The sequence below is a fragment of the Miniopterus natalensis genome, chromosome 15 (genome assembly GCF_054644295.1).
Source record: "Miniopterus natalensis isolate mMinNat1 chromosome 15, mMinNat1.hap1, whole genome shotgun sequence".
Classification (NCBI taxonomy): domain Eukaryota; kingdom Metazoa; phylum Chordata; class Mammalia; order Chiroptera; family Miniopteridae; genus Miniopterus; species Miniopterus natalensis.
In genome coordinates, this window is record NC_142095.1 from 4,229,473 (window position 1) to 4,256,423 (window position 26,951).

At 47.4% G+C, this 26,951-nt stretch overlaps 1 protein-coding gene and 1 long non-coding RNA gene across 5 annotated transcripts; one reads left to right on the forward strand and one right to left on the reverse strand.

Annotated features, from left to right (window-relative positions):
• The first annotated feature begins 1,415 nt into the window (after nucleotides 1-1,415).
• Nucleotides 1,416-20,867, forward strand: CDC25A (cell division cycle 25A). Of its 4 annotated transcripts, none has more exons than XM_016202802.2 (15): nucleotides 1,416-1,945; nucleotides 2,963-3,036; nucleotides 3,380-3,422; nucleotides 4,117-4,153; nucleotides 4,625-4,726; nucleotides 6,954-7,064; nucleotides 9,838-9,972; nucleotides 10,481-10,555; nucleotides 12,011-12,184; nucleotides 14,596-14,694; nucleotides 16,225-16,287; nucleotides 16,383-16,481; nucleotides 17,076-17,206; nucleotides 18,653-18,764; nucleotides 19,000-19,294. In XM_016202802.2, the coding sequence occupies exons 1-15, from the start codon at nucleotides 1,776-1,778 to the stop codon at nucleotides 19,138-19,140; spliced, it is 1,566 nt and encodes a 521-aa protein (XP_016058288.1). In that variant the 5' UTR covers nucleotides 1,416-1,775; the 3' UTR covers nucleotides 19,141-19,294. The 4 variants fall into 4 exon arrangements, with proteins under 4 accessions (XP_016058288.1, XP_016058289.1, XP_087680907.1 ...); XM_087824781.1 differs by having other exon boundaries at nucleotides 1,419-1,945; nucleotides 19,202-20,867; XM_016202803.2 differs by lacking the exon at nucleotides 6,954-7,064 and having other exon boundaries at nucleotides 1,417-1,945.
• Nucleotides 20,277-24,680, reverse strand: LOC148091390 (uncharacterized). The gene is made up of 3 exons (XR_015715690.1): nucleotides 24,549-24,680; nucleotides 24,103-24,247; nucleotides 20,277-23,863 (listed from the first exon to the last, which is right to left on the reverse strand). It is a non-coding gene; the product is annotated as an uncharacterized LOC148091390 (long non-coding RNA).
• Between the last annotated feature and the right edge of the window lie 2,271 nt (nucleotides 24,681-26,951).

Here is a 26,951-nt window from a genome sequence, read left to right on the forward strand (position 1 = left end):
GTGGTACTAGAGCAGAGAAAAGGAAAGGCAGGGTCCTCACCCTTTTGAGTTTATAGGCATTTGGGTGAACTCACCCGATTAAGTAATCACAGAAGAAAGTAATCCTGTGGTGCCTGGAGAGTGGATGGGTAATAACGGGAATGTGCCCGTCAGGGTGTCTGAGCTCAGAGCTTTCCTGGGGAAGGGGGGGTGTTAGCTGAGCGAAGTGGGCACGGGCGTGAGGAGGGTATTCCAGCATTTTCCAAGGAAGTATTGGCCTTGGAGGTTTGGATCCAGCAAATCGGTCAGCTCTCAGTAGAGACTGAATGAATGAACGAGTTGACCTCTGACCCAAAGCAGACTCAGGTAAGACTCAGGCTTCCCAATTCCCAATGCCAGGCCCCTCCTTCCCACCCTGCTACTCCAGGGCTTGCTGGGGAGAAGGATTTGGCTAACTTGTGCTTTTCCTTTGGCTGTTTCCCAATTAGGATGGCCCCAAACATAATAAAAGTCACCCTCAACATTTCAACCTTTAAAGAAAAAAAATAATAATATAGATAAGGCACTTGGAAGAATGGCACATAAGCACTACTATATGTGTTAGCTGTTACTGAATTAAAAGTAGTGCTATCTAGGAGTTCCCAATCGGATACGAAAGGATGGGAGAGAGGGGAAAGAGTCTCAGAAAATATAGTAAGAGCTAAGAGGGAGGGGAGCGAAGAATGCCGAACCCCGCAGCCCACGCCGCATGGCCGGGTGCAGGTGCCGTGCGTGCCGTCCGCGGCCAGCTCGGCGGGTCAGCTCGGCCGCAGGGCCCTGAACCGCCGGCTAGGTGAGCGTTAGCGCTCGGGAGCTGGGCCCCGGGGTTCGGAGGGCAGCGCCCACAGGCCGAGGGGCGCTCGGTTCCCTCCCTCCCTCCTGATGAAATCGGGGCGTGGAGGCCCGGGCGGAAGAGAGGGGCCCACAGTCCTGTACGGCGGGGCTCAGCCTGGCTCCAGTGGCCCGGGAGGCCTCTGCAGCCTTCACACTCCCTCGGCGCGGGGGGCGCCGGGCAGGGGCGATGCAGCTGTAGCCCAACCGGGGCGGGAAGCGACCCCGCGGGCGCGCGGGAGCTGGGAACTACGTTCCCCAGCATGCAACGGGCCGAGAGCGGCCATTCGGTCTCGACCGCGCCTCGCAGGTGCTGCTGGGAGTTTTCATTGACCTCTGAGCTCGCTCCCGTTCGGCTCGGCTCGGGTCTCCCCTAGGCCCCGCCCCTTTCGGAGAGCCGCTGACCTCGCCGAGTCCCGCGAGCCGCCCCCTTTTCCGCCTCCTAATGGTTCAGCCGAGCTGCCATTCGGGATCGAGGGGGAAGACTTGCTTACTGATTGGTGGGTTCCGTTTGGCGCCAACTAGGAAAGGGGGGCGGGGCAGCGGCGGGCCCCAAAGAGCAGCTCTTACCGCGAAAGGCCTTCTTCGCAGCGACAGCCCGGGAGGCAGGTGAAAGTCCGCTGGGTTCTCGGAGCTCCCGGGCTGGGCAAGGCGGTGAGAGGAAAGCGAGGAGCGTGTGAGGCCGGGCTGCTGCCTCTCGGCTCTGGCCGCTCCCCCTCCTCGACCCGCCGCGTTTGTTTGGATTTAATCTTCAGGTTGCCGGCGCCCGCCCGCCCGCTGGCCTCGCGGGGTGAGGGGAAGCACCGTGCGTCCGCGCCGCTTCCTCCGCGGCAGCCGCGTCCCGGAACCGCGGGGCGTGTTTGCGTTTGACCTGTGGGCAGCGGCGGAGGAAGAGGCAGCGGAGCCCTGGGAGGCCGGGCGCGGCCATGGAACTGGGCCCCGAGCCCCCGCACCGCCGCCGCCTGCTCTTCGCCTGCAGCCCCCCTCCCGCGCCGCCGCCCGTCGTGAAGGCGCTTTTCGGCGCGCCAGCCGCCGGGGGCCTGTCGCCTGTCACCAATCTGACGGTCACCATGGATCAGCTGCAGGGACTGGGGAGGTAAGGAGGAACAGACGAGGGGTTCCGCGGGCCTCTGACCTCGCACACGGCTCTCGGGGCGATCAGGCCGGGAAACGGGCCGGGAGGAGGGCCAGACTTGTCCGCCGTTCGGGGGCGGCCCAGCCAGGCGGGGGGCTCGCCATGTGCACCCTCCCCCCAGGCGGAATGTTGGGCGGGAGAGGCCGTTCCGACCCTCCAGGGCCGCCGTCAGCCCCGAGCCAGGCCCGGTAGGGGTGGGGGTGGCCCCGGCCCCCCACCTTCGCCACCCCTTTCGGATTCCCCTGCCTTGTACGCCTTGTCCCTGTCCCAGGAAGCTCTTTGGCATCCACCGCCACGGGGGAAAAGCAAGCCCTCCGAGGCTCCCACTTCCACCCTTTGCCCAACCATCTTGCAGGATCCTAGTTTCCTGTGAGCTTTGTTCCTTCTCAACAAAGGGACGTGGCATTTTCTCTTCTGGGGTTTGTGCAAAACCATCTTAATCCCTCGCTCTGTGCACATTCCTCATGTCCACCCCGATGCCTTCCTAAGGCCCGGCCTTTTTACTCAACTTTCCATACTCGAAATTCCCTGGGCTTCTCATAGCAACCACAAAAAATGCATCCCGGAGTGTTTGTGGTGAAGCTGCTCCCCCTCCAACCTTGGACACCCCGTTTTCTAAGTAAGCACATGTCCTGTAGGTGTTCCAAACTCTGAAAAGCAGAAACTTGTCCTAGTCGGTTCTCACTCCTGCTCCTAGCACAGGACCTACATAGAACACATGCTCTCACTTCAGGAAATACTCCACCATTCATGGTGTCATCCCCTCCTTGCAGTGTGACCAGGCCATCCCTGCCCGCCCACTCCCTTCTTATCTTTTATGTCTAAGTCCTAACTGCTTGGGTGTTCTGTGGTGTGGTCTTGAGGTAATGATGATTGATGGCAGCCTGGCAACTTGCTAATAACCTCACGGCCTGTCTCCTGTAAGTGACCTTTCAGTTATGGCCTAGAAACACAGAGGGTTATTTCTCTTGGTTTCAGTGTATATGAACAGCCGCCGGAGGTGAAGAGCAGCAGTCTGCAGAGAATGGGCTCCTCAGAGTCGACCGATTCAGGTATTCTTTTAGTCCTCGACTTCTATCACCTGCCTGTTGTGTGGGGGACAATACTTGGCATTTGCTGAAACATGCACTTTCATCTAGAAACTTTTTGTGGCAGTGTGGTAAGGGGGAGCCTCAGTCAGGAGCGAGGGGGTTAGTAGATACACCATGAAAATATTAAGACTTGGGCAAATATTAAGTTTTCAGCAATCACATAGGGACTCGATTTCATTTTTGGCATAAAGTGCAGGCCATCTGTGTTGACTGGCCTAAAGGAAAACAGTACTAGGAATTTTATTTTAGTGACAAAATGGTATTTCATGTACTGTTTCCTAAGAGATGTTTTTGTTTCCCACAGGCTTCTGTCTGGATTCTCCTGGGCCCTTGGATAGCAAAGAAAAGTATGTATTCAGTGCCTTTAAATGTTTGTACTTAGAAAAAACTTTTCTTAATTTCTTGATGAAGTTCATCATGCTCTGGATTTAGTTGTCTCTAGTAAGACTCCTGGATCCTATAAACAGTCTGGTATCTTTTTTTTTTTTAAAACATATCTTTATTGATTTCAGAGAGAGGAAAGGAGGGGGAGAGAGATAGATAGAAACATCAATGATGAGAGAGTCATTGATCAGCTGCCTAGCCCACAACCCAGGCATGTGCCCTGACTGGGAATCGAACCCTGATCTCCGGGATCCTAGGTCGATGCTCAACCGCTGAGCCACGCCCAGCCAGGCAACAGTCTGGTATCTTAATGAGAACTAGTCGTCGTGTCAGCAGTTTTCAGAACCTCCCTTCCTTTGTTTTAGCTGTAATTTGGTGTTCTGTTTGAGTCTCGCCCAAACCCTTGCCCTACCCTCTGACATCATAGCCTTAAGAGAATATGTGTATTTTAAGAGAAGACCTTGGGCTTGCTTTTTTAACCTTGGAGCCCAGTGTTGGAGTACTTGTGAAAACAGGATAACTTCAGAAATCTGTTCTTCCATCTTACCTAAAATGGGAATGTTTGACAACCCCTCAAAGTATAGACAGGACACTGTATTCTGCTGATATGCCTACCTCTGCTCTATTCTCATTATTTACCTTCTGATTTCATTGCAGCCTTGAGAATCCCATGAGGAGAATAAACCCCCTACCTGTAAGTTAGTTCCCTTGCATATTTTGAACTAGTACCTGTTATCTGCCCCTAGCTACCAGTGTAATCTTGATAGACATTAATTTAGACTATGAAGACTACTTTTCTTTAGACTCAAAAGCACTCAGATATTCCTAAAAGCATCTTCAATAACTGCCTTTTTCCACCGTCTCTAATAATGATCAGTTTTATCAAACCAGGAGGGGTTCCTTTCTATGTAAATGATATTATGAGGGGCATGATTTGGCAACCCTAAATCCCTGCTGAGAGACCTGTAGACTTTGTGGGATTAGGTGCAAAGCCATGTGGTGGGAACTTATATTCTACCTTCTAGCAAGGTGGAGCCCTGGCCACATTTACTGCAGTGTGTGAGGAATAAGGCTCCCCGCCCCCCCCATCCTTTTTTCATTTTGAGAACTGAGTTACCATTGAATTTTCACTTACGTACCTTAATTCCTTCTTTCACTTTGACAGCTGAAGCTCTTGGGGTGTAGTCCAGCTCTGAAGAGGAGCCATTCCGATTCTCTTGACCATGATGTCTTTCAGCTGATGGACCAGGATGAGAATAAGGAGAATGTGAGTGTGGCATCAGTGTGCTGGCTTAGAGCAGAAGTATGCCCCGAGGGCCAGTGGCTTACAGGCAGGTGGCTGGGCTGCTTTCTGGGAGACTAAACTTTTTCCCAAAGTCTTGGTGGTCTTTGGGAGAAACCTGGATTTGAGTCCTGCTGCCATTGAGCTCTGTGCCCTTGGCGAGTTACTTCTTTTAGGCTTCTTCATTTCTTTGTAAAATAGGAATATAGTTCCGTGTAGGGTTGTTGTGGGAATTAAGTGAGATAACGCAGATAAAGCATTTCAAACGATTCCTGGCAAGTAGGAATTGATCTGATGGTATCTAAGGAGTAAATATATCCATGAATAGTTGATCTGGAAGGGTCTGCCCAGGCCTTCCTTCCGTCTTTGCACCGCTGAGCCTGGGATGAGGTGTGACCTTAGAAAAAAGCTGCTTGACAGTATTTAAAAGAAGAGAGCTGGCCCGGCCCGGCGTGGCTCAGAGGTTGAGCATGACCTAGGATCCTGGAGATCACAATTCAACTCCCAGTCAGGGCACATGCCTGGATTGCGGGCTTGATCCCCAGTCCGGGGCATGCAGGAGGCAGCCGATCAATGATGACTCTCATCACTGATGTTTCAATTCTCTCTCTTCCTCCCTTCCTCTCTCTGAAATCAATAAAGACATATTTTAAAAGATAATAAAAAATAAAAGAATAGAGATGGTAAGACCCAGGGACTTTCAGAGTAACTGAAATGGTAGCTTAGAGGATATGTTTGTGATTGTCCATCCAAAGGTCCAGGAACACTTCATCCTGGCTTTTCTCTCTCCTGGTAGGCAATCAAAATAGTTCATTAAGTTAGCTCAGCTTTTCCAGTCTTCTTACTATATTTCTACATCTGTTTTCTCCCCTTTTCCATTCCCTGCTAAAAAGCCACAGTAAATAATCATTTACGATCTTCCAGACTTTGTATAAAACTTACCACTTCTATGAACTCTCCCAGTGATTCCTTTGGCAACTTGCAGGATGTTCTGAGAGAGCATAGAAGCGAGCTCCTGCACTGAGTTACTTGCAAGACTGTATCCGCCTCTGTGTAGTGGCTTTCTACCGAACAGTCCAAACCTGTCCCCATGCCTGGTTTGTCCGTGTCCCCCTCTCCTTCCCAACCTTGGCTCCTCCCAGGGTCACCTGCTTGGAGCTTTGTTCTAGAGGGGAAAAGGCATAGGTTAAAGAGCTCTTGGCTCTGGGGTTGTCCCTTTTGGCTGTGAAGCTAGATCTTAGGCACATGACCGCCTATAAGGCTTAGTTTCTTCATCTGTAAAATGGGGACGGTTGGGTTATAGTTGACAGTTGATGAGCTAATGCACAGAAAGTACTTCGTCTGGTGTTGGCATACAGGTACTCTGATATTAGCTGTTACTGCTCTGAGCACTCAATAACAAGTTCTTAAATGGATATTTTAGGGTAGGGGGATTATGAGTGCTTTCCAACTTGAGGTAAATGGAATCTTACAGTGACTCACTCTAACTGCTTTCATTCAGCATTTTGTGAGATTTGTCCATGTTGTAGAGTAAACCAGTTGTTTTTTCCATTGCTTTTAGTATGGAATACAATAACTTTATTCTTTTTTTAAATGTTTTTATTGATTTTTAGAGAGAGAGAAAGGAAGAGAGAAATATTGATTGCCTCCTATTGGGGATTGAGCCCACAACCCGGGCGTGCGCCCTGATTGGGAATCGAACTAGCGAGCTCTCCATGCATGGGACGACACTCAACCAATCGAGCCACACTGGCCAGGGCTGGAATGCAATAATTTTAAGTGGGAAAAAAATGATCTCCTATTGAGAGGAAGAAGGCAAAAGACATAAAACCTTCAAACAAATGTACAGGAAAAGTTTTGGCTCCCATTCATAGACATATTGAAATGATTTTGCTTTAGGTTTTACAGAGTTGTTGATTTAGCTTATTACTCAGTGTTTTTTGTACTTGGCAGATACATGCTTGTTAGGAAATACAGTGTGGTGAGAAAAAAAAATGCTGGATTAGAAGTTAGCTGTTGATAGTCTTTGAAATTCTTAGTTACACAGATCCAGTGTTGGAGTTAGATCAGAAATGTGTAAATCCTTAGCTTGGAGGCATGTACAGAGGTGATCAGTGCCCGCTCCCTTGTCTGTCTCACCTGAGTTATAGCTGAGGCCCTAGAGCTGGTTTCCATAGACCGTGGAAGATGTCTCGACTATACTGTCTTGCAGGAAGCCTTTGAGTTTAAGAAGCCAATAAGACCTGCATCTCGTGGCTGCCTGCGACTTGAGGAGGGTAAAGATCTCTTCACACAGAGGCAGAGCTCTGCCCCAGCCCGGATGGTATGTGCTCTGGCTTTTATAGGGAAGTTTCTTATGGGAAGAGAATTAAAGCACCTTTAACCTGGAATTAACAGCACTAGCTCTTGATGTCTCTACTTTGACCTTGTCTTTCCAAACTAGATGGTTACATTTTTGGTGTTTTTGCTGTGTCTGGAGAGCAGACAGGCAGAAGTGGAGTGAGAGATGGTATCTTTGAGATATTGGACTTGAGCAAAGAATATTTGACCTTGTCAGTTCTGGGAAAATAATCTGCAGGCATCCTGGGTCATTCTTCTGTGTGCGTGGTGGGATTATATGTCTTACTTAAAACTTGCTGTTTCACAATTCATCCTGAGAGTGCTAAGAGGTACTTCCCAGACTGATTTTTGGAGAGAGCACTTAGCTTCTTCCAAAGGTGCTTTATTAAGAACTATTGTAGATTTCAGGGAATTCACTGCCTCTGGGCTACTTGATAGTAATTGGGGCCATTTGCCCCAGGGTTATTTATTTGCCAGACCGAAACTATCATTACTTCCAAAGTTTTCTACTGGTGATCTGACAGCTATTGATTAGAGAGGCCCAACTTGAGCAAAATGACATTACAGGAGTATTTGGTTTCAAGGTTTTGCTGGGAGCATGCATCTGAAAATACAACTCTCCAGACTGGTTTGTGGTCTAAGGTGTGGGTTCAGCCAGTATTGCTATGCCTAGCATTAGCACAGAGCACTTTTGTATGTTTTTTTTCTCTCTTCAAAATATAAGAGAAAGTTTATTTATAAAGTTACAGAGGTAGCATAAGTGAGCCAACTGGGCTGCGTAGGCTCAGGAAACAAGTTATAGAGGCAGAAGAAAGGCCCTTGGAGCTTAGGAGAGAGAAAGGGATGGGCGCAGGCAAGGAGAGCCCTGCCTGGTGTTTTTTGTTTTTTAAGCTCTACTCTTTTTTTTTTTTTTTAATATGTTTTTATTGATTTGAGAGAGTGAGGGAGAGAGAGAAATGTCCATGTGAGAGAGAAACATCGCAGCCTCCTCCTTGCCCTGACTGGGAAATCTAACTGGGGACCTTTTGGTACACTTGGTGATGCTCAACCAACTGAGCCACAGTGGCCAGGGCCTGTGCCTGTTTTCTTACCTCTAATCTTCACAAGCCTGTGAACTAGCTGGACTTACCCATTTTACAGATCGGGAAAGTGTGGTCAAGGAGGTTAGGTGATTTGCCAAGGGACACAGATAAATAGAAGACCAGGATTTAACAAAACCTCTTGATTCCCAAGTACACAGTAACCCTTTGAGAGCTGGGTATCCAAACCAAATACGTTTAGTGTATGTATACTTGAAGCCAGCATTTCCTGTGATCCCTAATTGTAGCTACTGAGAGTATAAACTGAAAGAAAGTGCTAATCTCGCCAGTTTGGCTTTTGATCACGTCAGAGGGTATTTCTCTTATATCCTTGCTTTTAGTGTGCAAGCACCATCGATCTTTCTTCATAATGGCTTCTTGGTGTAGGAATCATGGAGAAAGAATGATCCGTCCAGAGATTTGTTTGTCATTTTTCTATAGCACATCTGCACCTGGGGATTTAAGAACCTAGGTCACAGAAACTGGTATTATTCCATAATGTGAGCATTCAGAGGGTGTTGCCTGTGATACAGTTACTGGCTCCTTTGTTCTGCTGGGTGAAAATGCCCATGTGCCCAGGCGGTACCCAGGTGCCCTTGTGGAGGATCAGAGAGAGCCCAGACTCGATTTGTGTTGAGAAGCAAAGCTTGTGCCAGAACCAGTAGGCCAGCTGCAGGGAGGATGCCTGGGGGAGTGATCTGCCCGGGGCCCCTTGAGGATCGCTGCGCTCACGCCCCAATTTGGGTCTTAAGGATATTTGTAGGACTTGCGTGGGAACCACCTTGTTACTGTGGAAGGGGGGGAGATATGTCTCTGAACTTTTTCCTTGGCTTTGGAAAGCATGTGGAAAAGAAATAATGAAGTGTCAGCAATGCTTGTATTAGCCACGTTATCTCTATATCAAATATATACTAGTTGAATAATGGGGCTTCCCCAAAAATCAAGATAGGGTTGCCTAATGAGATACCCCCATTTTTACTCCAGGGTCTCTCTCCTGGGGAGAGTGTAATGGGGAGGAAAGCTTGGGCTTTAGAGTCAGAACCAAGGAGCTCTGTGATCTTGGTAACCTTGCATAAGCATTGGTTTTCTGATTTGTTAATTAAAAAGAAAAGGATTGCCTTTGGTGTATTGGGAGACTTAAATGGGAATACATATAAAGATATGTCTGGCCACAAAATAACCCCTCAATTAAAAACTGAGCAGCCATCATTTAAATTCCAAGTCTAAAGAATTAGGGTTGATTTTCTAGAACCATGTCCTTCACTTCCCTCTGTGAGAACTAGGCCATCTTGTGTCTCCATAGAGACTCGTACCTTCTCGGCCTTCCTCATTTTGTCAGATTATCACGTCACAACCCTCTCGTTGATCTGCGTTCACTGATTACAATCCTCTGATAAAACAAATCTTGTCTTTCACCAGAGGCTATCACCAGGTCCCACTGTCAAGTAAATTGCTTCTGGGAAGGGTTCTTTGTGAAGGCTACTTGACCTGACTACTTAGTACTGTGTGTGGACATCAAATCATTTATAAACTTGGGATTTATGTTCCTTTGATTAGTAGTTGCTAAAATTTTACTTCTTACCCAAATATACTATGTTTTCCTCATAAAAACTAATGACCTATCCAAGGGAATCAAAGCTAATCATTTATTAACAAGGCATGAATTCTGTCTTGTAGCTTTCCTCAAATGAAAGAGATAGCAGCGAACCAGGGAATTTCATTCCTCTTTTTATGCCCCAGTCACCTGTGACTGCCTCTTTGTCTGATGAAGATGATGGCTTCATGGACCTTCTTGATGGAGAGAATCTGAAGGTACTGTGTGTGTGTGTGTGTTTTCCTGTCCGTGCCCCTTACTACCCCTGGAGAAATCATGGAAAAGTACAGCAATTCCCCAGGGCTTGAATTAGCTGATATTTTTGTTCATTTGGGGAGGATTTGAGACTGTCCTCCTAGATTAAATCCTGTGGGGGACTTCAAAAGGAGACACTGACACACTTCTTTACCTGAAGGAGCTCACAATCTGTTTTTGGGCAAGAGGTATGAAATTGGAGAACTAGCAGCCACATGGCATAAAGCTGAAGAGACAGAGGATACCTCCTCCCATATGGATGGGGGATGCTTTTAGCTGTGTTCAGATGACTGAACTGTAAAGTATGATTCTCTTCTGACCTTAAAATGTTGGAAACTGAGGAAGAGAGAGGAACATTAGATGCTGTCTGTCGAGGCCTATCTGGTATTCTTCAGGCAGAATCACACCTAAAGCATTTAAACCAATGCCAATCTCTCCTGGATCTTCATAACACTTTTTCTCTTTCTTTAGAATGATGAAGAGACTCCGTCCTGCATGGCGAGCCTCTGGACGGCTCCCCTTGTCATGAGAAGAACTACAAACGTTGTAAGTAATTCTGGCTTGTCTGGAGGGAGCCTTGAGCAATTGGGCCTCTGAGACTGGACTAGACTAAACAGGACACTAACCCTTCTGCTCACATCACCACAGGAATTAAATTGTTTCATTTGAGATTCTGTCTTTGGGTCCATGGGCCTTGTCTGGTCACTAGTGTTTTCTCGTGTTAATGCACACTGTTTTTCAAGTTTTTCTCCCTCATTGATGTGTGAGGAAGTCTGGATAAAGTATATGCTAGCAATTCTTGTTTTTATAATTTCTAATTCATCCCAACCATTCTTGGTCAGCTAATATCCTTTCTGGACAACTCTGACCTCTATTAACTCTGGTTTAAGATCACTGGAAAATATCTGCTAAATTGAATTTAAGAAATTCTGTTAACTACATAAGATGATTGGCTTAGATTTTAATTGAAAGCTTCACGAGTGAGTTCTTTGTAGCTGACAAAAGGAACAGGACCCTAGGCAGCATGAATAGAAAGACTTCTGCTACGGGCACCATCCACACCCACTCAGCCCAGCCAGTGGTCCTGCAGCAGACACAGCCACTCTTCCTTGGGCGAGTTGACTGGAGAACCCTGTCCCAGAACAAAAAAGGTGCTAGCCTTGACCTGTTTGGATTGGGATGGAGAGAACCTGCTGGTGGATTGTCCTATGTTTTATTTTCCACAGTTGAGAGAATGTGGAAAGATTAGAGCACATTCGAAGAACCACCAGCAGGATGAGACTCAAAACCATGGTAGACACTGCAGGCTGGTTGAGAAGTTGGGACAGGGCTTCATTGGAAGAGGAGTGAGTCTTGTTCTTAATGCAGAACAACTGGTTTTGGACCACAAGACTTTAGCAGAGCTATGAGATGGCCACTGAGGACCTAGCAGGGTTCCCGTGCCTGTTTGTTTTGAGCCAGAAAGATGAGTTAAGGCTTGGAAAGCTGGAGAGCACTACACATGTATGGGAAGGGAAAGCTGGGTGGTCATCCAGGGAGGGCTGCTGTAGAAGGGGAACCAAGTAGCAGCTTGAGGTTCTTCCCAAGTGACAGTGATTGATGGCCCTTTAGCATTCTAAGCTGTGGATGCAGGTACAGATATTCTGGGGATGTGGCCGTGGTTAGCCTCAAAACACAGCATCTCCCCCAGGAGCCACTGAGGAGCACACATCCACGTGGGTACTCTCAGCTCTGCCCCTCAGGACTGCCGTTTGCAAGGTGGGGAACTGGCTGTCTTCTATCTGAGGTCTCTTGGATGGACTTCTTATCCAAGGTTTTTCTACATTTGTGCGCAAAATCTGCCAAACATTTGGAACACTGCTTTATCTCTGTTTTGTACTCAAAGGTTCTATTTTATTTTTATGTATTCCCCACATGGAGTTCAGTTGGGATTATTTTGGAGCTTAAGAATGCTAAGAGTATTGCCTGTAGATAATTGAGGTTTTGTGTATTTTCCCAAAGGGCAATCGAGGCAAGCTGTTTGACTCCACTTCCCCATGTAGCCCGGCCATGCGGTCAGTGTTAAAAAGACCAGAACGATGTCAAGAGGACTCTCCACCTGGAAACACGAAGCGCAGGAAGAGCATGGTCTGGGCCAGTCCCAAAGAGGCAGCTAGTCCAGAGAAGCCCCAGGAGGTTAGTTTTGCAGGCTCTGTTTTGCTTGGAGAGAGCGATACTGTATTTTTCAATTCTAAAACTTGAAAATCTTTTTCAGATGATTCCAACACCTGTGTCAGGGTGTTAGCTTCTGTTGATTGTCTTTTCCTATTCAAGTTGAGATTTTCCTGGTTCTTGGTCTGACAAGTGATTTTTCAACTGCATTTGTTTATTTTGGGCATTATGAGACTCTGGTCTGTGCAAACCTTCTGTTTTAGCAGGTCTCTTGATACTGCAGGGAAGGTGGGGATGGAAGTTCAGGTTCCCCGACACAGCCTCTTTTGGCATGATAACAGGGTGGAGGCGAGCCTCATTGCTGGGCAGGAGTGGGGATTTAAGCTCCCTGCTAGGCCTCATTGGCACCATCCTAGTGGAGTAGAGATTGGGCCACTTAATTACAGCTGCACAAAGGTAGAAATCTAAGCTCCCCTCACGATTTTTCTTTGGTACTGGCTAGGGTAGAATGTTAGGTTCGCCTAAAAGTTTTGTCTCTTTTTCATAATACGTTTTTACTGATTTTTAGAGAGAGAGGAAGGGAGAGGGAGAGTGAAGCATCGATTGGCTGCTTCCTGCACACCCCCTACTGGGAATATAACTGGTGATCTCTCGGTGCATGGGACGGTGCTCAACCAACTGAGCCACACCAGCCAGGGCTAAAATTCTATCTAGTCACCCAAGTTAGTGAATTGCATTGCTCATAGTTTTAGTTTTATGGTTTGTTTTCATGTTATTTTAGAATTTTCTCTAATATATCATGAACATCCCTGTAGGTCAGTACACACAGAAATGTAATTTTTTTTTTTAATGTGTTTTTATTGATATTAGAGAGAGAAGAAGGAAAGGGAGAGAGAGAGAAACTGGGGAAGGAGCCCCCAGCCTGGGCATGTGCCCTGCCTGGGAACTGAATCCATAACCTTCTGGTGCACAGTACGATGCTCAACCAATGGAGCCACTCTGGCCGGGGCTATAAATTAATTTTTAAAAGCTGCATAAGAGTCCTTATGGATATGCTATTTTTCTGTTGATTAACATTTAGATTGTTTACAATTTTTTTAACACTAAACAGTAGCTACGATATTCAACATTCTTGCTTGCTTATTTGGGGGCAAATAAAGGGTTGCATAGGGCAAATGCTATGTGCATTGACTATATGTGTTCTCTCATGTCTATTTCTTGACACCAGGGGGGATTGAGCATCTCTTCCTTTTTCTTTTTTAAATCCTCACCCGAGGATATTTTTCCATTGATTTTTAGAGAGAGTAGGAGGCAAGTGGGGGGAGAGAGAAACATTGATTGGTTGCCTCCCACATGTGCCCAGCCAGGGCTGGGGATTGAACCTGCCACCGAGGTATGTGCCCTTGACTCTGGTCCACAGAGCAATGCTCTAACCACTGAACAAAACTGCCACGGCTCTTCCTTTCTTTCTGACCATCAGCCATATCTTCGGATGAGTGACCTGTCTTCAAAGAGCCATGGTCCTCTGGGCATTAAGTCCTCTGCTCCTTTGCATCACTTATTCTGTTTCTTCTACTAAAGCCTTCAGAGCATTATTGTATCCCAGCTGTGATTACTCCATTTTTATCAATTTATTTATATATTTTGGCTTCATAAATTTCCTGATTTTAAAACTATTTTTGCTTCCAAAAATGTCATGTTTGTCTTACTTACTGCTTTTATTTACACGTTTTTCCTTCATTGTACTGTCCTTAATCAGATTTCAGTATTAAGCATTAGAAAATAAACTGGAAAAGTGCCTGTGTTTTCTGTAGCATGAAAAGGTTTGAATAAATATCAGTCTCCTTAAAAGGTTAGCTAGATTGCAGCCATGGAAACATCTAGGCCTGATGCCTTATATTTTATCATCTGCTTTAGATACCGAATACTTTATGAACAGTTTTCTTTTTTTAATTAAAAGTGGAATTCTAGGGTAAAGGGCAGGAATGTTTATGAAACTTTGCATTGTATACATGTCAACAAATTGCCTTTCAGAAAGCTTCTAGTTTATGTATCTACCAATATTTAAGACTATCCATTTCCTCTTACTCTTGCTATACTCTTGCTATATATTTACCTTTTTATTTTCTTAATATCGTCCCCAGTTTTCCTAAATCCTTTTCAGCTTGTTTGTTAAAATCTGGGTCCAAATGAGGGCTGTACATTGCAGTTGGTTAATCCTGCTCTGGGAGGGGATTCAGTTAGACACTAAAGTAATAGACCTAGTCAGCAACACTTTTTTCTTCACTCTAGATTCAATCAAATATGAAAAATCTCTATGTGCTAAATATAAACATTAACATTTCAGTCTCCTCCTTGCAACATGTTCCAGGTCAATGTTTTCAAAAGCCCTCTTCAGAACCCTGGCCTCACTTCCCACCTTTGGTTTGTTACAGAGTCTACACCAGCCTTTATCCCTGGTATCTTCCCCAAAAGGGACCATTGAGAATATTCTGGATAATGACCCAAGGGACCTTATAGGAGACTTCTCCAAGGTAATTGCGAGCAGATGCGGGCCTCTAGCTCTGTGATGCGGGGTGGATGGGGATCACCTAGAACCCCTCTGGGCCTTCCTCCCTCTCTGAGGTGGCTCCTGGGGTGTTCCTAAGGGGACACAGTTAGAAATTTTTAAAGGTAAGGAAATAAACTCACGATCAGATGTATCTTGGTCTCTGTGGGACTGTAGACCTTACTGGAGCTGATCATAGAGATTTTAAGTAGGAAGCCGCTCAACAGCCCTGTTAACTCCAGCCCCCAGGCCAGGTTCTCTGGGAACTGTTTCTCATTATAAAAATAGAAATGCAGAAAAGTATAAATAAGCCGAAATCTGTAGCCTCACTACAAGTCTATATTTTAAAAAAAAAAGGTTATCTTAGAATGTCCAGGATTGAAACTGAAATTCTCCATTGTCCAGAGAAGCATGGCCTTTGAGGGAACAAGCCCCAGGGAAGTCCTGAGATGGCCTGATACGGGTTTCCTCTGGAGAGGAGCTGGCCGCCTTTGAGCTGGGGTGAAATATGAGGGTGGGATAGGGAATGTGTCAATAGCAGTTTATTTAGCCACATATAACTTGAAGGTCACCAGATTAATATTTTATTAATTTAGCTAACATTTATTGAAGCACGTATTATTATGTGTTAGGCAAAGATTCCAAAGTAGGGCCCAGTTCCTTCCCTCAAAAAACCTAACATGATCAGTAAGACCCGTTGAACCCTCTGGCTATGAGCCCCACGGACCATGTCAGTGCCATGTAAGCAGGCTAGGAGAAATTGAGGCGAGGTGTCTGAGCGAGCACATTGGGTCTGGGCTCATGATATTTCAGCCAGAGGGTGTTTTAAAGAAGCAGAGTATGTCCAATGCCTAGCACCATGCTGGGCATAGTGGGTGTTCAGTAAATAAATGAAGTAAGTAGGAGTAATATGCCTTATAGGTTTGTGCAAAAATTAAATGCCCAGATATTAATGAAATGCCCAGACGAGTAACTAGCATGAACTATTAGATTGCGTTTAGTTAGTTAGTTTTTTAATATATCTCTATTGATTTCAGAGAGAGGAAAAGAGAGAGAGAGTTGAAACATCAATGGTGAGTCGTCATTGATTGGCTGCCTCCTGCGCGCCCCCAGCCTGGGGATTGAGCCTGCAACCTGGGCATGTGCCCTGACTGGGAATCGAACTGCAATATGGATCCTAGATTGATGGTCAACCGCTGAGCCATGCCTGGCCAGGCTATATTGGTTTTTTAAATATATCTTTATTGATTTTATAGAGAAGAAAGGAGAGGAAGAGAGAGATAGAAACATCAATGATGAGAGAGAGTCATTGATCGAGCCTGCAACCCGGGCATATGCCCTGACCGGGAATCGAACCCCGATCGCCTGGATCCTAGGTCGACGCTCAACCGCTGAGCCACGCCCGGCCAGGCTAGATTGGTTTTTTAAAGCTGCCTCTTGCCAGGCAAGTAAGCAGTATAAATGTTGTATATATAGGCTTTCATATTTGCTAAGTGTCTCTCTCTTTTTTTTTAAGGGTTATCTCTTTCACACTGTTTCCGGGAAGCATCAGGATTTAAAATACATCTCTCCAGAAATTGTAAGTCATCCTTCTGGAACCTGCCTCACATGGAGTATTTGAATCTAGTAGTTTCTGGCAGCCAAAGCTGATTCTCCTGGGCTTTCTCTCCACAGATGGCATCTGTTTTGAATGGCAAGTTTGCTAACCTCATTAAAGAGTTCGTTATCATCGACTGCCGATACCCGTACGAGTACGAGGGAGGCCACATCAAGGTATGGATTCTTGAGGCTTGCTGGTGAGACCTGCTATTGTGGGAGGCGTAGAAGGAACCCTAGACAACATCTGTGACTTTTTAAAAGGGGGGTGGTGGCACCTGGATGCTTATTAGCTCACATGCCAGTTATGAGAATTAAGAAATGGGAAGGGCATTTGGTTCCTGGTATACTGACAGAATGTTCCCTGGTCCACACTACTCTCTACCACAGCAGCAAGGAAGGGTATTTCTAGGTGCTATCCACTTCCACTGATTTCTAAGCCAGGCCTGAAGACCCTGGGCTCTCTGGCAACATTGTTGTCTGGTGGGAAGGGGTGTTGGGACATACTTTCCCAGGAAGAAAGTAACTACTTGTGCATTTTAATCTTTTATTCAACAAAAGTGTTGAAATATGGTAAGGAGGTACTTTAAATACACTGTTAGTGTTTGCAACTATATTAATGACTTTTGAAAGTCCCCAAATTCACAAATAGCACTCAAAAAGTATGCATAGTCATAACAGAATTTGAGGTACCCATTTAAAGATCCTTCTTATGGAATCATTACTGCAAGTGGGAGGCATGGGTGCCAAGAGTCTGTGGTGCCTTCACAGGGCGCAGTGAACTTGCACATGGAAGAAGAGGTTGAAGACTTCTTACTCAAGAAGCCCATCGTTCCTACCGACGGCAAGCGCGTCATCGTGGTATTCCACTGCGAGTTTTCTTCTGAGCGAGGCCCTCGCATGTGAGTGCTGCCCAGAACTGGTGCTCTGGGGGATGTGGTGGCGTGTGGCTCGCCCTAGGAGCATCCTGTTGCAGAACAGGGGCCATTTCCATGCCTTAGCCTGCACTGTGGCATGTGAATGCACGGCTTTGTGAAAGCATAAATTCACACGTAGCAGATTCTGAAATTCTTCTCTGCTTAGCAGTCGCTTGATGTCATGAACAGCTTCCTTGAGTGGCGTTAACAGGCTTGACCTAACAGGTTCAGTCGCAAAGGGCTTGTGGGCTTCTCTGGTCCAGCCTGTCTTTGATGCTAGTGTTGCCCATGCAGTTTCCCCTGGAGGTCTGGCATCTGCGTCATCACCCCACTCCCAAGTTAGTCCTTGCCACTGTTGGGTGTGGCTCCCTGTTTAAGCTTCTTTTATATGGAGTTCAATTCTGGCCCTTCGTGTTTCCCCAACTGTCCTTAGTTCTACCTGTGGGGCTACTGTTCCCAGGTGACATCCTTCAAGTACAATGTGGCTCTTTATGCAAAGGCCAGAAAAGTATGTAGTCCTCCCTGTGAAACTTGATGTGATGCTTTCCTATTATTACCCAAAGATATGTTTTATGCTAAAATAGGTGAAAGTGTAATTACAATAAAGCAACATTCACTTAAGATTTAAAGTAATATTCTGATGCTCTAACAGCATCCTCCACGTCTTACTAATGGTAACAGGACTGGTGCTGAAAAAATGGTCAGAAGTGAATGATATTTAAAAGCTAAGGGAGGGGCCAGGCAGCTGTCCAGCCATCATCCAGGTCCTTTCAGAAGGGACTGCAAGCCTGGGGTGTGTCAGGTACTACTGAGGCAGTGAAGGAACAGCAGTGAGCAGGTCTGATGGGGACCTGCTGCAAGGGGGCCGCAGTGGCTGAAGGGGAGAGGGCAGGGGGTGGGAGTGAGGAGGTGGAGGCCACTGTAAGGACTTCGGCGTTTGTATCAGGGTTGGGCAGAGGTCACCAGTCAGGTGAGGACATCAGGGAGGAATAGTTCATTAGTCCAGGCGTAGGATGGAGGTAGGTGCATTGAGGGCAGAGCAGGCTTGGCCTGTGGTGGAGAAGCCACAAGAAGAAAGAGGCCCCTTAGGTAGGTGAGAGGGAGACACGGGGGACGGGTGGAGAGTGAGTGGGAAGCTGGCTCAAGACTCCCCGCAGGTGAGGTGCACGTGCTGGCAGGGAGGGTGCCAGGCGGGTCAGGTGCTGGGGCTCTTTAACTCGGAGAAAGGAAATTGGGGGAAGAGACCTTCTACCTTCCAATGCAAGGCAGTGACACTGGCTGTGACACTGTTTCTAAAGATCACACATGGCTAGGAACTCCCAGCTCGGCACTGATTGGAAGTGCTTCGGCCCCCAGCACTGCCGGGCTACGCAGCGGGCTTCCTGTTCCCTGCGCCAGAAGTGCCAACTTGCTTCCCTTCCCCCTCTGCAGGTGCCGCTACGTGAGAGAGAGGGACCGGCTCGGTAACGAGTACCCCAAACTCCACTACCCGGAGCTGTATGTCCTGAAGGGCGGATACAAGGAATTTTTTCTGAAGTGCCAGGTGAGATGGACTCTGGAGAGCATGGTCCACCCCTTGCTCGGGTTGGACAGTTGGACGTGTCTGATGGTCATGGCTGTTTTTTGTCAGGTGTCTGGGGATTTGCCCGGCACAAGAGGGGCCTTAGAACCCACTGACCAGATCTGCACTGATGCTGAGTCTCACAGCCCCGGGGGGCGGGGAGCAGGATTAGGAGTGAGACAGTTGTACCCTGACCTCACCCGCTCTTGTCCCCCAGTCTCACTGTGAGCCCCCCAGCTACCGGCCCATGCACCATGAGGACTTTAAAGAAGACCTGAAGAAGTTTCGCACCAAGAGCCGGACCTGGGCAGGGGAAAAGAGCAAGAGGGAGATGTATAGCCGCCTGAAGAAGCTCTGAGGCCGGCAGGGCGGACAGCAGCAGCCTGAGCCTCTTCCACCCCCTCCCCTCTTTGCTGCAGAGAAACTTGAGCAAAGGAGCCAGCTGTGTGACATTTGGAGAGGCCCTGGGGCTTCCTGCCTTAAAACTTACCTGCCACACTCCTAAGACTGGAGCCCAGAGCATCCTGCTGGCTACGCCTTTTCCATCCCTGCGTCAGGACTTTCTCCCAAGGCTGTCACGTGCCCAGTTTCAAGCACCAGGTCAAGACAAGTTCTGTCTCTTCATCCCCACAGCTGAAGGAACCACCTGGGGCATTACTGGGCACTGTCCCCTCACGAGGGGAGGGGTAGGAGAGGGAGTGGAGAGAAGTAAGGCACAGAAATGCTGCTGGCGAATACCAAAGACAGCCTGGGAAGGAAATGGTCTTTGTGGGATAACCCATATCTTTAATTTATTCAACCTCATCAATCACTTTATTATTTTTATTTTTTAACTCCTGGAGACTTTTATTTAACTGCTTCTATAAGTCACAATACTGCCATTTTATCATCCCAAGGACTACCTCTGCTTTTAATTAAGAAGAAAAAAAAGGCGGGAAGAAGAGGTAAACATGCTTGTGGGAGCTCTGTCACCCCCAGGAGGCGCTGCAGTACTGGGGCTGCTGCTATTAAAGCCAAAGACTGAGATGCTGGTGGGAGCAGGCACTGGACTCAGCCTTGGCTACAGGGCATAAGCTAAACCTCCCGGACCTACCGAAGGCCACTGAGATTTATTTGGGGGAGTGACCCTGCTCTTGCCCCGGTTCCCTGTGATGTTGGCTGGTATAGGAGTCAATCAGGAAAGCACTTCAGGCAGCTTCCATTGGGCCACCCCAGGTCAGTGTTGGAACGTGGTGTAGTGTAGGTATCCCCAAAGTAAGAGGGACAGGGATGGGTGGGCTCTGGGATGGGGCGGGGAGTATACACTGAGTGTGCTCCTTCTGATACTCTGATAGCTTTTAATTTTCTAAAAATAGTCATGAGTCAAGGAGTATCAAATCAGTGTTAGCTGGCCCACCCGGGGGTGGGGAGGGCTGAAAGCCCTGAGCATTAAGAGAAGGGAGTGGATGCTGGCGTAGCGATGACTATAGAATGTTTCTCAGGCAGCGTGGTGGGTTTTGAAGGTAAAACTCTCTGAGTTTATCATGTTTTAATTTGAGGAGCAGGGAGTGATGGATCATCACCAGTCGCTTCCTCATCTAACCCCATGAAATAGGGGTCTCAAAGGAACACCTCCCATCCAGGGAGCTGGGGCTGACTTGACTGATTCTGGACAGGCCTGTTTGACTCCTGCTCATCCCCACGCTCAGACGCCAGCCCCTCACCATCTCTGCTCCCTTGGGGTGTAGCCAGGTTTGTCTTATATACAAGAGTCGGTCCCCCTCTTGCCTCGGCTTCCTTTTTTGAGGATGGGGAGGAAACCAGTAATACTGGAGATGACTGGTTGCCGTGTTAATGGGTTTGAGTTGCATTTGGCTATAAAAGAATCTTGTTAGAAAAAAATATGTGGGGAAGAGGAGGGGAGAGGGAGAAGACCTCCTTCCCCACACGTTGAGACATCTCAATTGGTCTCCAATCTTGTTTGTAGGGATTCTGTTGGTTGAATGCCTGAAAAGGGAGGTGGAATGGCCTTCAGATTGTACCAACTTGGCTAGCACTGCTAACCAACTGTTGCAGGCTCTGAAAATAAAACCAATCTTGAACCCATGCTCCCTGCCTAATTTTTTTTACTGCCTAATTCTTGATTCAAAAGGAATTACGTTTCCCTTTAAGGTTCTGGGACAGCCCTTGACTAAAACCAGTGGCTGGAGCACTCATGTTCCTCAAGAGGCCAAAGGGCTCTCATGTGGCCTTCAGAGACGGCCGGAATGACCTCCAGTTATACTGAGTCCAAAAACAGATTCAGATTGCTTTGCATGATGAAATAGGGACAGCAAACGCTTTCCTGAACCACAGACATTCCCTTACAGAATCTTAATTCCTGTGGATTAAGCAACAGGCCAAAGGATACAGAAGTTTTGACTGTTCTGAAAGGGCCAGAGAGGATACTACAGAATGAAACAGGACAGATGTTGGTAAGCCATGGGCCCCCATGTCATGCTGGAGTGACCGCCAAAATGGATGAATTCTGGAGCAAAAATCTTACAAAACCAAGATGCCTAGGATAGGAAAGAACTTGTGTTCTATATATTTTTAAATTTTACATAAATGTAGCAAATGGTAAAATCTAAACTTTCGCCCATGGACCCACCTTAAGTCAAGCTTAATTTAGACACTGTTCCCTTCTGATTTGCATCTATAATAGAAGCATTCTTCCAGCTTTTAAAAAAAAGTACAAGATGCCTGGCCGGGCATGGCTCAGTGGTTCAGACTGACCTAGGATCCAGGAGATTGCAGTTCGATTCCCAGTCAGGGCACATGCCCGGGTTGTGGGCTCGATCCCCAGTTGGGGGCATGCAGGAGGCGGCCGATCAATGACTCATCATTGACGTTTCTATGTCTCCCTCTCCCTCTCTCTGAAATCAATAAAGATAATAAAAAAATAAAAAAACACAAGATAATGTAAGGAAAGGAAGTCCCTTGTAATAGCAACCAATCTGCAGTGAGTATTATGTTAATAAGTTTCTGTTATAAAGGCTTGGAGGAGAGAAGAAGCCCACAGAGTGACAAAGCACTCTAGCTGTCCCTCACCCAGCATTCCATCCTCTCCTGGATGGCTTTTTAACCCTTCCAAAGAGACATTGCGTGCCTAAGCATCCCCACTGTACTCCAGTCAACTCTTGTCACACTATTATTTATTTATTATTTTTTAATGCCCTTGACTGGGAATGGAACCCAGGACCCTTTGTTCTGTAGGCCTATGCTCTACCCGCTGAGCCAAACCAGCCAGGGCTTGTCACACTATTATTGAAATTGCATAGAGACAGTGTATAGGGATGCCTTTCACCTGCACATACCATATGGCTGTCCTGGCCAGGTAGCTCATTTAGTTAGAGGATCGCCCTGATATCCCAAGGTTGTGGGTTTGATCCCCAGTCAGGGCACATACAAGACTCAACCAATTAATGCATAAATAAGTGGGACAACAAATCAATGTTTCTCTCCCTTTCTAAAATCAATAAATAGCCCTAGCCGATTTGGCTCAGTGGTTAGAGGGTCAGCCCGTGGACTGAAAGGTCTCTGGTTCAATTCTGGCCAAGGGCACATAGCTTGGTTGCAGGCTCAATCCCTAGCCCTGGTCAGGGTACATGCCTGGGAAGCAACCAGTCAATGTGTTTCTCACATTGATGTTTCCCTCTCTCTCTCTTCCCCTCTCTCTGAAAAGCAATGGAGAAAATATCCTTGGGTGAGAATTAAAAAGAAAATTAAAAATCAATAAATAAAACAATTTTCAAAATAGCTTTAGGAAAAATCCCATATGGTTGTACTCTAACCTATCCCATATTAGTGAAGATAATCTAACCTTCCCAAAGATAAGATTCCGTATTCCTAATGAGAAGATTTAAAAGTTGATTAATTTGACCACGTAAGCTCGTTTTTATGGTGGAAATAGCCAAATATCTACTTATAATTAACATGTACATATTTAAAAGCACATATAAAATGTTAATTTAGACATGCCACTTTTTCTCAATCTTTCAAAATAAAATCTTGATCTATTTCTGCACCATGTACTAGTTTCCATGAACTCACCTTTTATTCAGGATACTTAATATGACAGTTCCTTTATGAAAAACTGCCAAGACCAAGTATTCATTCTCGTAATTAGGATTTTTTAATTTGTCGTGTAAGTATATTTATGATTTCTACAAGATCCCTACTTTTTTTGTAATCATGGAGAACTTCAAACATACTGTGGATGGAAAGCGGTGCTGTGATCATAAATTCCTAAGTGGGCAGGTCATGGTGGGTAGTCACGCCCCAGGCCTGTAACTTCTTTAGTGAAAGGCTTTAAGCCAGCCCTGTCCATTGTTCTTGCACATCTAGGTTAACACACCTTTGAAGTGGTAGAAGTAATACCCCTACCTCAGGCATAACCACATAACCTTAACCTGTAATCCAGTGATTTTCAATCTCTTTCATCTCATGGCACACATACTCCAATTACTGAAATTCTGAGGCACACCAAAATCTTTTTTGCTGATCTGACCAAAAAAATAGGTCTAATTTTGATTCAGTCACACTGGACGGCTATTGTGTTGGCTGTTGTCATTTTTTAATTTGACAACCTAAGGGAAAAGAGGTCAGTGCCCCTGACTAAATAGTCGGGTATTGCGTGTTTTAAAAATTCCTATGGCTCACCGGTTGAAAGTCCTGCTGTAACCCGGTCCCCGCCTGGCCTCCTCCCCCTCGGGTCATCTTCCCCAGTTCCCTCCTTGGTCGCAAATGCATTAAAGAGGCTGCAGAACTCATTCCCGGGGCACTGAGCGCTTGCTCTTTGGCAGGTCATCAGTTTGGCTCCACCACTCCTGTAAAAATTCTCTACGTGTTTGGATGTTTCTTCCGTCAACATCGTACTGGACAAAGAGAGGCTGAGGAACTGGTCTGGATTAAAGGAGACTGGACACATGACAACTGGATGAAATATGGGATCCTGGACCAAGACCAACAACGACAAAAATGCTGTCAAAAGACATTTTGTCTCCACGTTAAATTTTCTGAATTTGATAATTATATAAAGAGAATAAAAATATCCGTATTCTCTGGAAATGCACTGAAGTTAAGGTTAAGACTATAAAGTAACATACTTCCAAATGGTTTACAAGTTTTTAAAAAGGGGTGTGTATGTGTGTGTGAGAGAGAGACAGAGGAGAAAGCAAATGGAGTGAATGTTAAAAATTAATGACTTGGTAAAGGGTACAAGGGAGTCCTTTGTACTATTCTTGCACATTCCTGTAAGTATGAAATTATTTAAAAAGAAAACATGTTAAGAGGAGGATACTGCAGTGCCGAGCTCCTGCGCAGATGGGGCGGGCGGATGCCCCGGTGCCTGGATGGTCAGGGGTGGACGTGAGGGGCGCCCCGAGAAACACCCGGGCGGCTGACAGCAACTTGTTCCAAGCGTCCCAACGGCAGTTAAAGGGCCACTGGTGGGAGAGAGAGATCCGGGGTGGGGGTGGGGGTGGGGGTGGGGGTGGGCCCGAGGGAAGCAGAGCCAGGGGCGGGAGGCAGGAGCAGGGCGGGGACAGGCTGGACGGGGACAGCAGCGGGCGCGGAGCGGCGGGGGGGCCTGGAGGGAGGAGGTGGGGCTCGGCGGCGTGGCCGGAAGTCATTGAGGACCCGGGGGAACAAAGGCTTCCCACGGGGGGCGGGAGCGGAGCAGGGATGGGCGGGGGCGGCGGAAACCGCGGGTGGCCGAGCTGGGTGCTGGGCGGGAGCGGCGATTACCTGGATTCTAAGGCCTTGACACCCGGGCCGTCCCGCTGTCCCAGGGGCGATGCCTGGAAGTCGTGTGAAGGGCACCGAGGGCTCCCTGCTGTCCCCCCCCACCCCCGGGAGGGAGCTCACCCCGCAGGAGCAGCCCCTCCAGGGCTGGACGCCCCGGCTCAGCTCTGCGGCGGAGTCGAACCGCCCGGCCTGGCCGCGCCACCCACGGGCCTCCTTTGTTCTCGGTCCGCGGGGCCGGGCTTGGGCCGGGGCCGCCACCAGATGGCGACGGCGCCCCGGCTTAGCCTCCGAGGCCCGCCTTCCCGCGGCCCTTCCGCGGAGCCAGCCGCTGGGAGGCGCGGAGCGGGGTCCCCGCGGAGCTCCCCGCCCGGCCCGGCCGCAGCTGCGTCTGAGGGCGCCCTGCCTGCCCCGAGTCAGGCGCAGCTGTGACTGTGCCTTGCTCTGGCTGCTGTCCCCAATGGCCTCGTCCAGGCCTGTGCTTCCTGTGCCGCGGAGCAAAGGGAAACAAAAAGCAGGGCCCGGCCTGGGTTATCAGTGTATATTTTTAATAAACACATGAAAGTAGTCGTTGCGGAAAAACATCAGGTCTCTGTTGGGTGGCTACGCTTCATTCATGGTTTATTTTGGATGACACGGTGGATGCATCTCAGTCTTTTCAGTGTCTAACTCCTTCCCCCTTGGATGGTCCTGAACAACTGCTAGACTTTCATCAAGAAATAAGAAGGCCCTGGGGAGAGGGAGGGGACAGGGTGGAATGGGTCATTGGGGAGAAAAAGGAACATCTGTAATATTTTAAACAAAAATAAAAAATTTTTAAAAATGCAAAAAAAAGAAATAAGAAGGCTTACATTTCTACATTTCTCTTCCCCTAATTAGCTGTGTGGCCCTGAGCAAAACCCTTAACTTCTCTGGGCTTCAGAGGTCTCATCTAGGAAGGCTGGTGCTTGGGCAACACCTCCCTCCCTCAACCCCAGAATCCTCTCCCTGCACATATGTCCTCACCTTTGCTGACACTTCTGGGGAGTGCCCTTCTTTTTCTACAAAGCTCGCTTATTCTTGTAAAAATTAATAATATAATTACTGAAATCTAGAACTCAATTGATAGGTCAAACTATAGATTAGGCCCAACTGAAGAGATAATGCACTGAAGGAATATGCTAGAAAATTATTTAGAATGTAAGACAGTAAGACACATACTTATCAGGAGAGTATGAAAGAAGTGGAAAGAGAAACAGACATAATGAGAAGGTCTAACTACATCAAATTTGAGTTCCAGAGGAAAGAATAGAGAGAATAAAGGAAATGTCATTTTTTTTTTTTTTTAAATTTGATTTGAGAGCGAGAGAGAGAGAGAGAGGAAGAGAGACAAAGAGAGAGAAACATCAATTTGGTGTATCGAGGTGATGCTCTAACCAACTGAGCTACCTGGCCAGGGCAAGAAAAGCCCTTTTTTAAAAGTATATCTTTATTGATTTCAGAGAGAGGAAAGGAGGGGGGGAGAGAGAGAGAGAAACATTAGTGATGGGAGAGTCATTGATCGGCTGCCTAGCCTGCAACCTGGGCATGTGCCCTGACCGGGAATCCTGGATCCTAGGTCGATGCTCAACCGCTGAGCCACGCCCAGCCGGGCAAGAAAGGCGCATTTTTAAAGAAAGCCAGCCTGCTAGCCCATTTGGCTGGTGGGGCTCAGTTGGTTGGGCGTCGTTCCACGCACCAAAAGGCTGCCTGTTCGGTTCCGTCAGGGCACGTGCCCGAGTTGCAGGCTCTGTCCCCTAGGGAGCGAGCAGGAGGCAGCTGACGGATGCTTCACTCTCACACCGATGTCTCTCTCTCCCTCTCCCCTCCTCTCTCTCTCTAACAATCACTTTAAAAAATCTTTTTTAAAAAAGAAAGAATGCCTGATGAAAAACTTGAATCCACAAAATTCACAAAGACTCCATGAATCTTGAGCAAAGTAAGTAGGAAAAAGCCCACAGCTGGGCACAGAATACCGAAGACATAGGAGCCTGAGCACAGGCTGAAACCTTCCTTCCCCAGCACAGAGCAGCTCGGGATGGCGGGAAGAGCAGAGGCCTGGCGTCGGCTCACTCGCAGAGGATGGGACAGGCCGCCCCTCTTGGGCCTTTAGTGCTGGATTTGGACGTTAGCTTCTTCAGCCTAGAAGCCACCTCTGGGTGACTGCAACACTGCAGAATTCCCAGGAGACTCGATGTCCTAAATTATGCTGGGAAGCCCCACCTTCTCTCTCTTTCCTGGGCTTGTGATGGGTCCTGAATGAATGGTTCAGAATAGAAGGATTTGGAGCCACTTGATTAAGTTTGAAGAGTGAGGTAAATTGTCCTTGCCCCCAGGCGGAAGACACCTCCTGGCTGCTCAGGTTCCAAGGATGCCACATCTCTCCCT

Excerpts from the sequence above, each read along its gene's own strand:
- CDC25A (XM_087824781.1), top strand. The coding sequence starts at position 1,776 with ATGGAACTGGGCCCCGAGCCCCCGCACCGCCGCCGCCTGCTCTTCGCC. Across the intron at positions 16,482-17,075 it reads ACGAGGGAGGCCACATCAAG|GGCGCAGTGAACTTGCACAT; the intron begins GTATGGATTCTT and ends GTGCCTTCACAG. Across the intron at positions 18,765-19,201 it reads AATTTTTTCTGAAGTGCCAG|AGAAACTTGAGCAAAGGAGC; the intron begins GTGAGATGGACT and ends TCTTTGCTGCAG.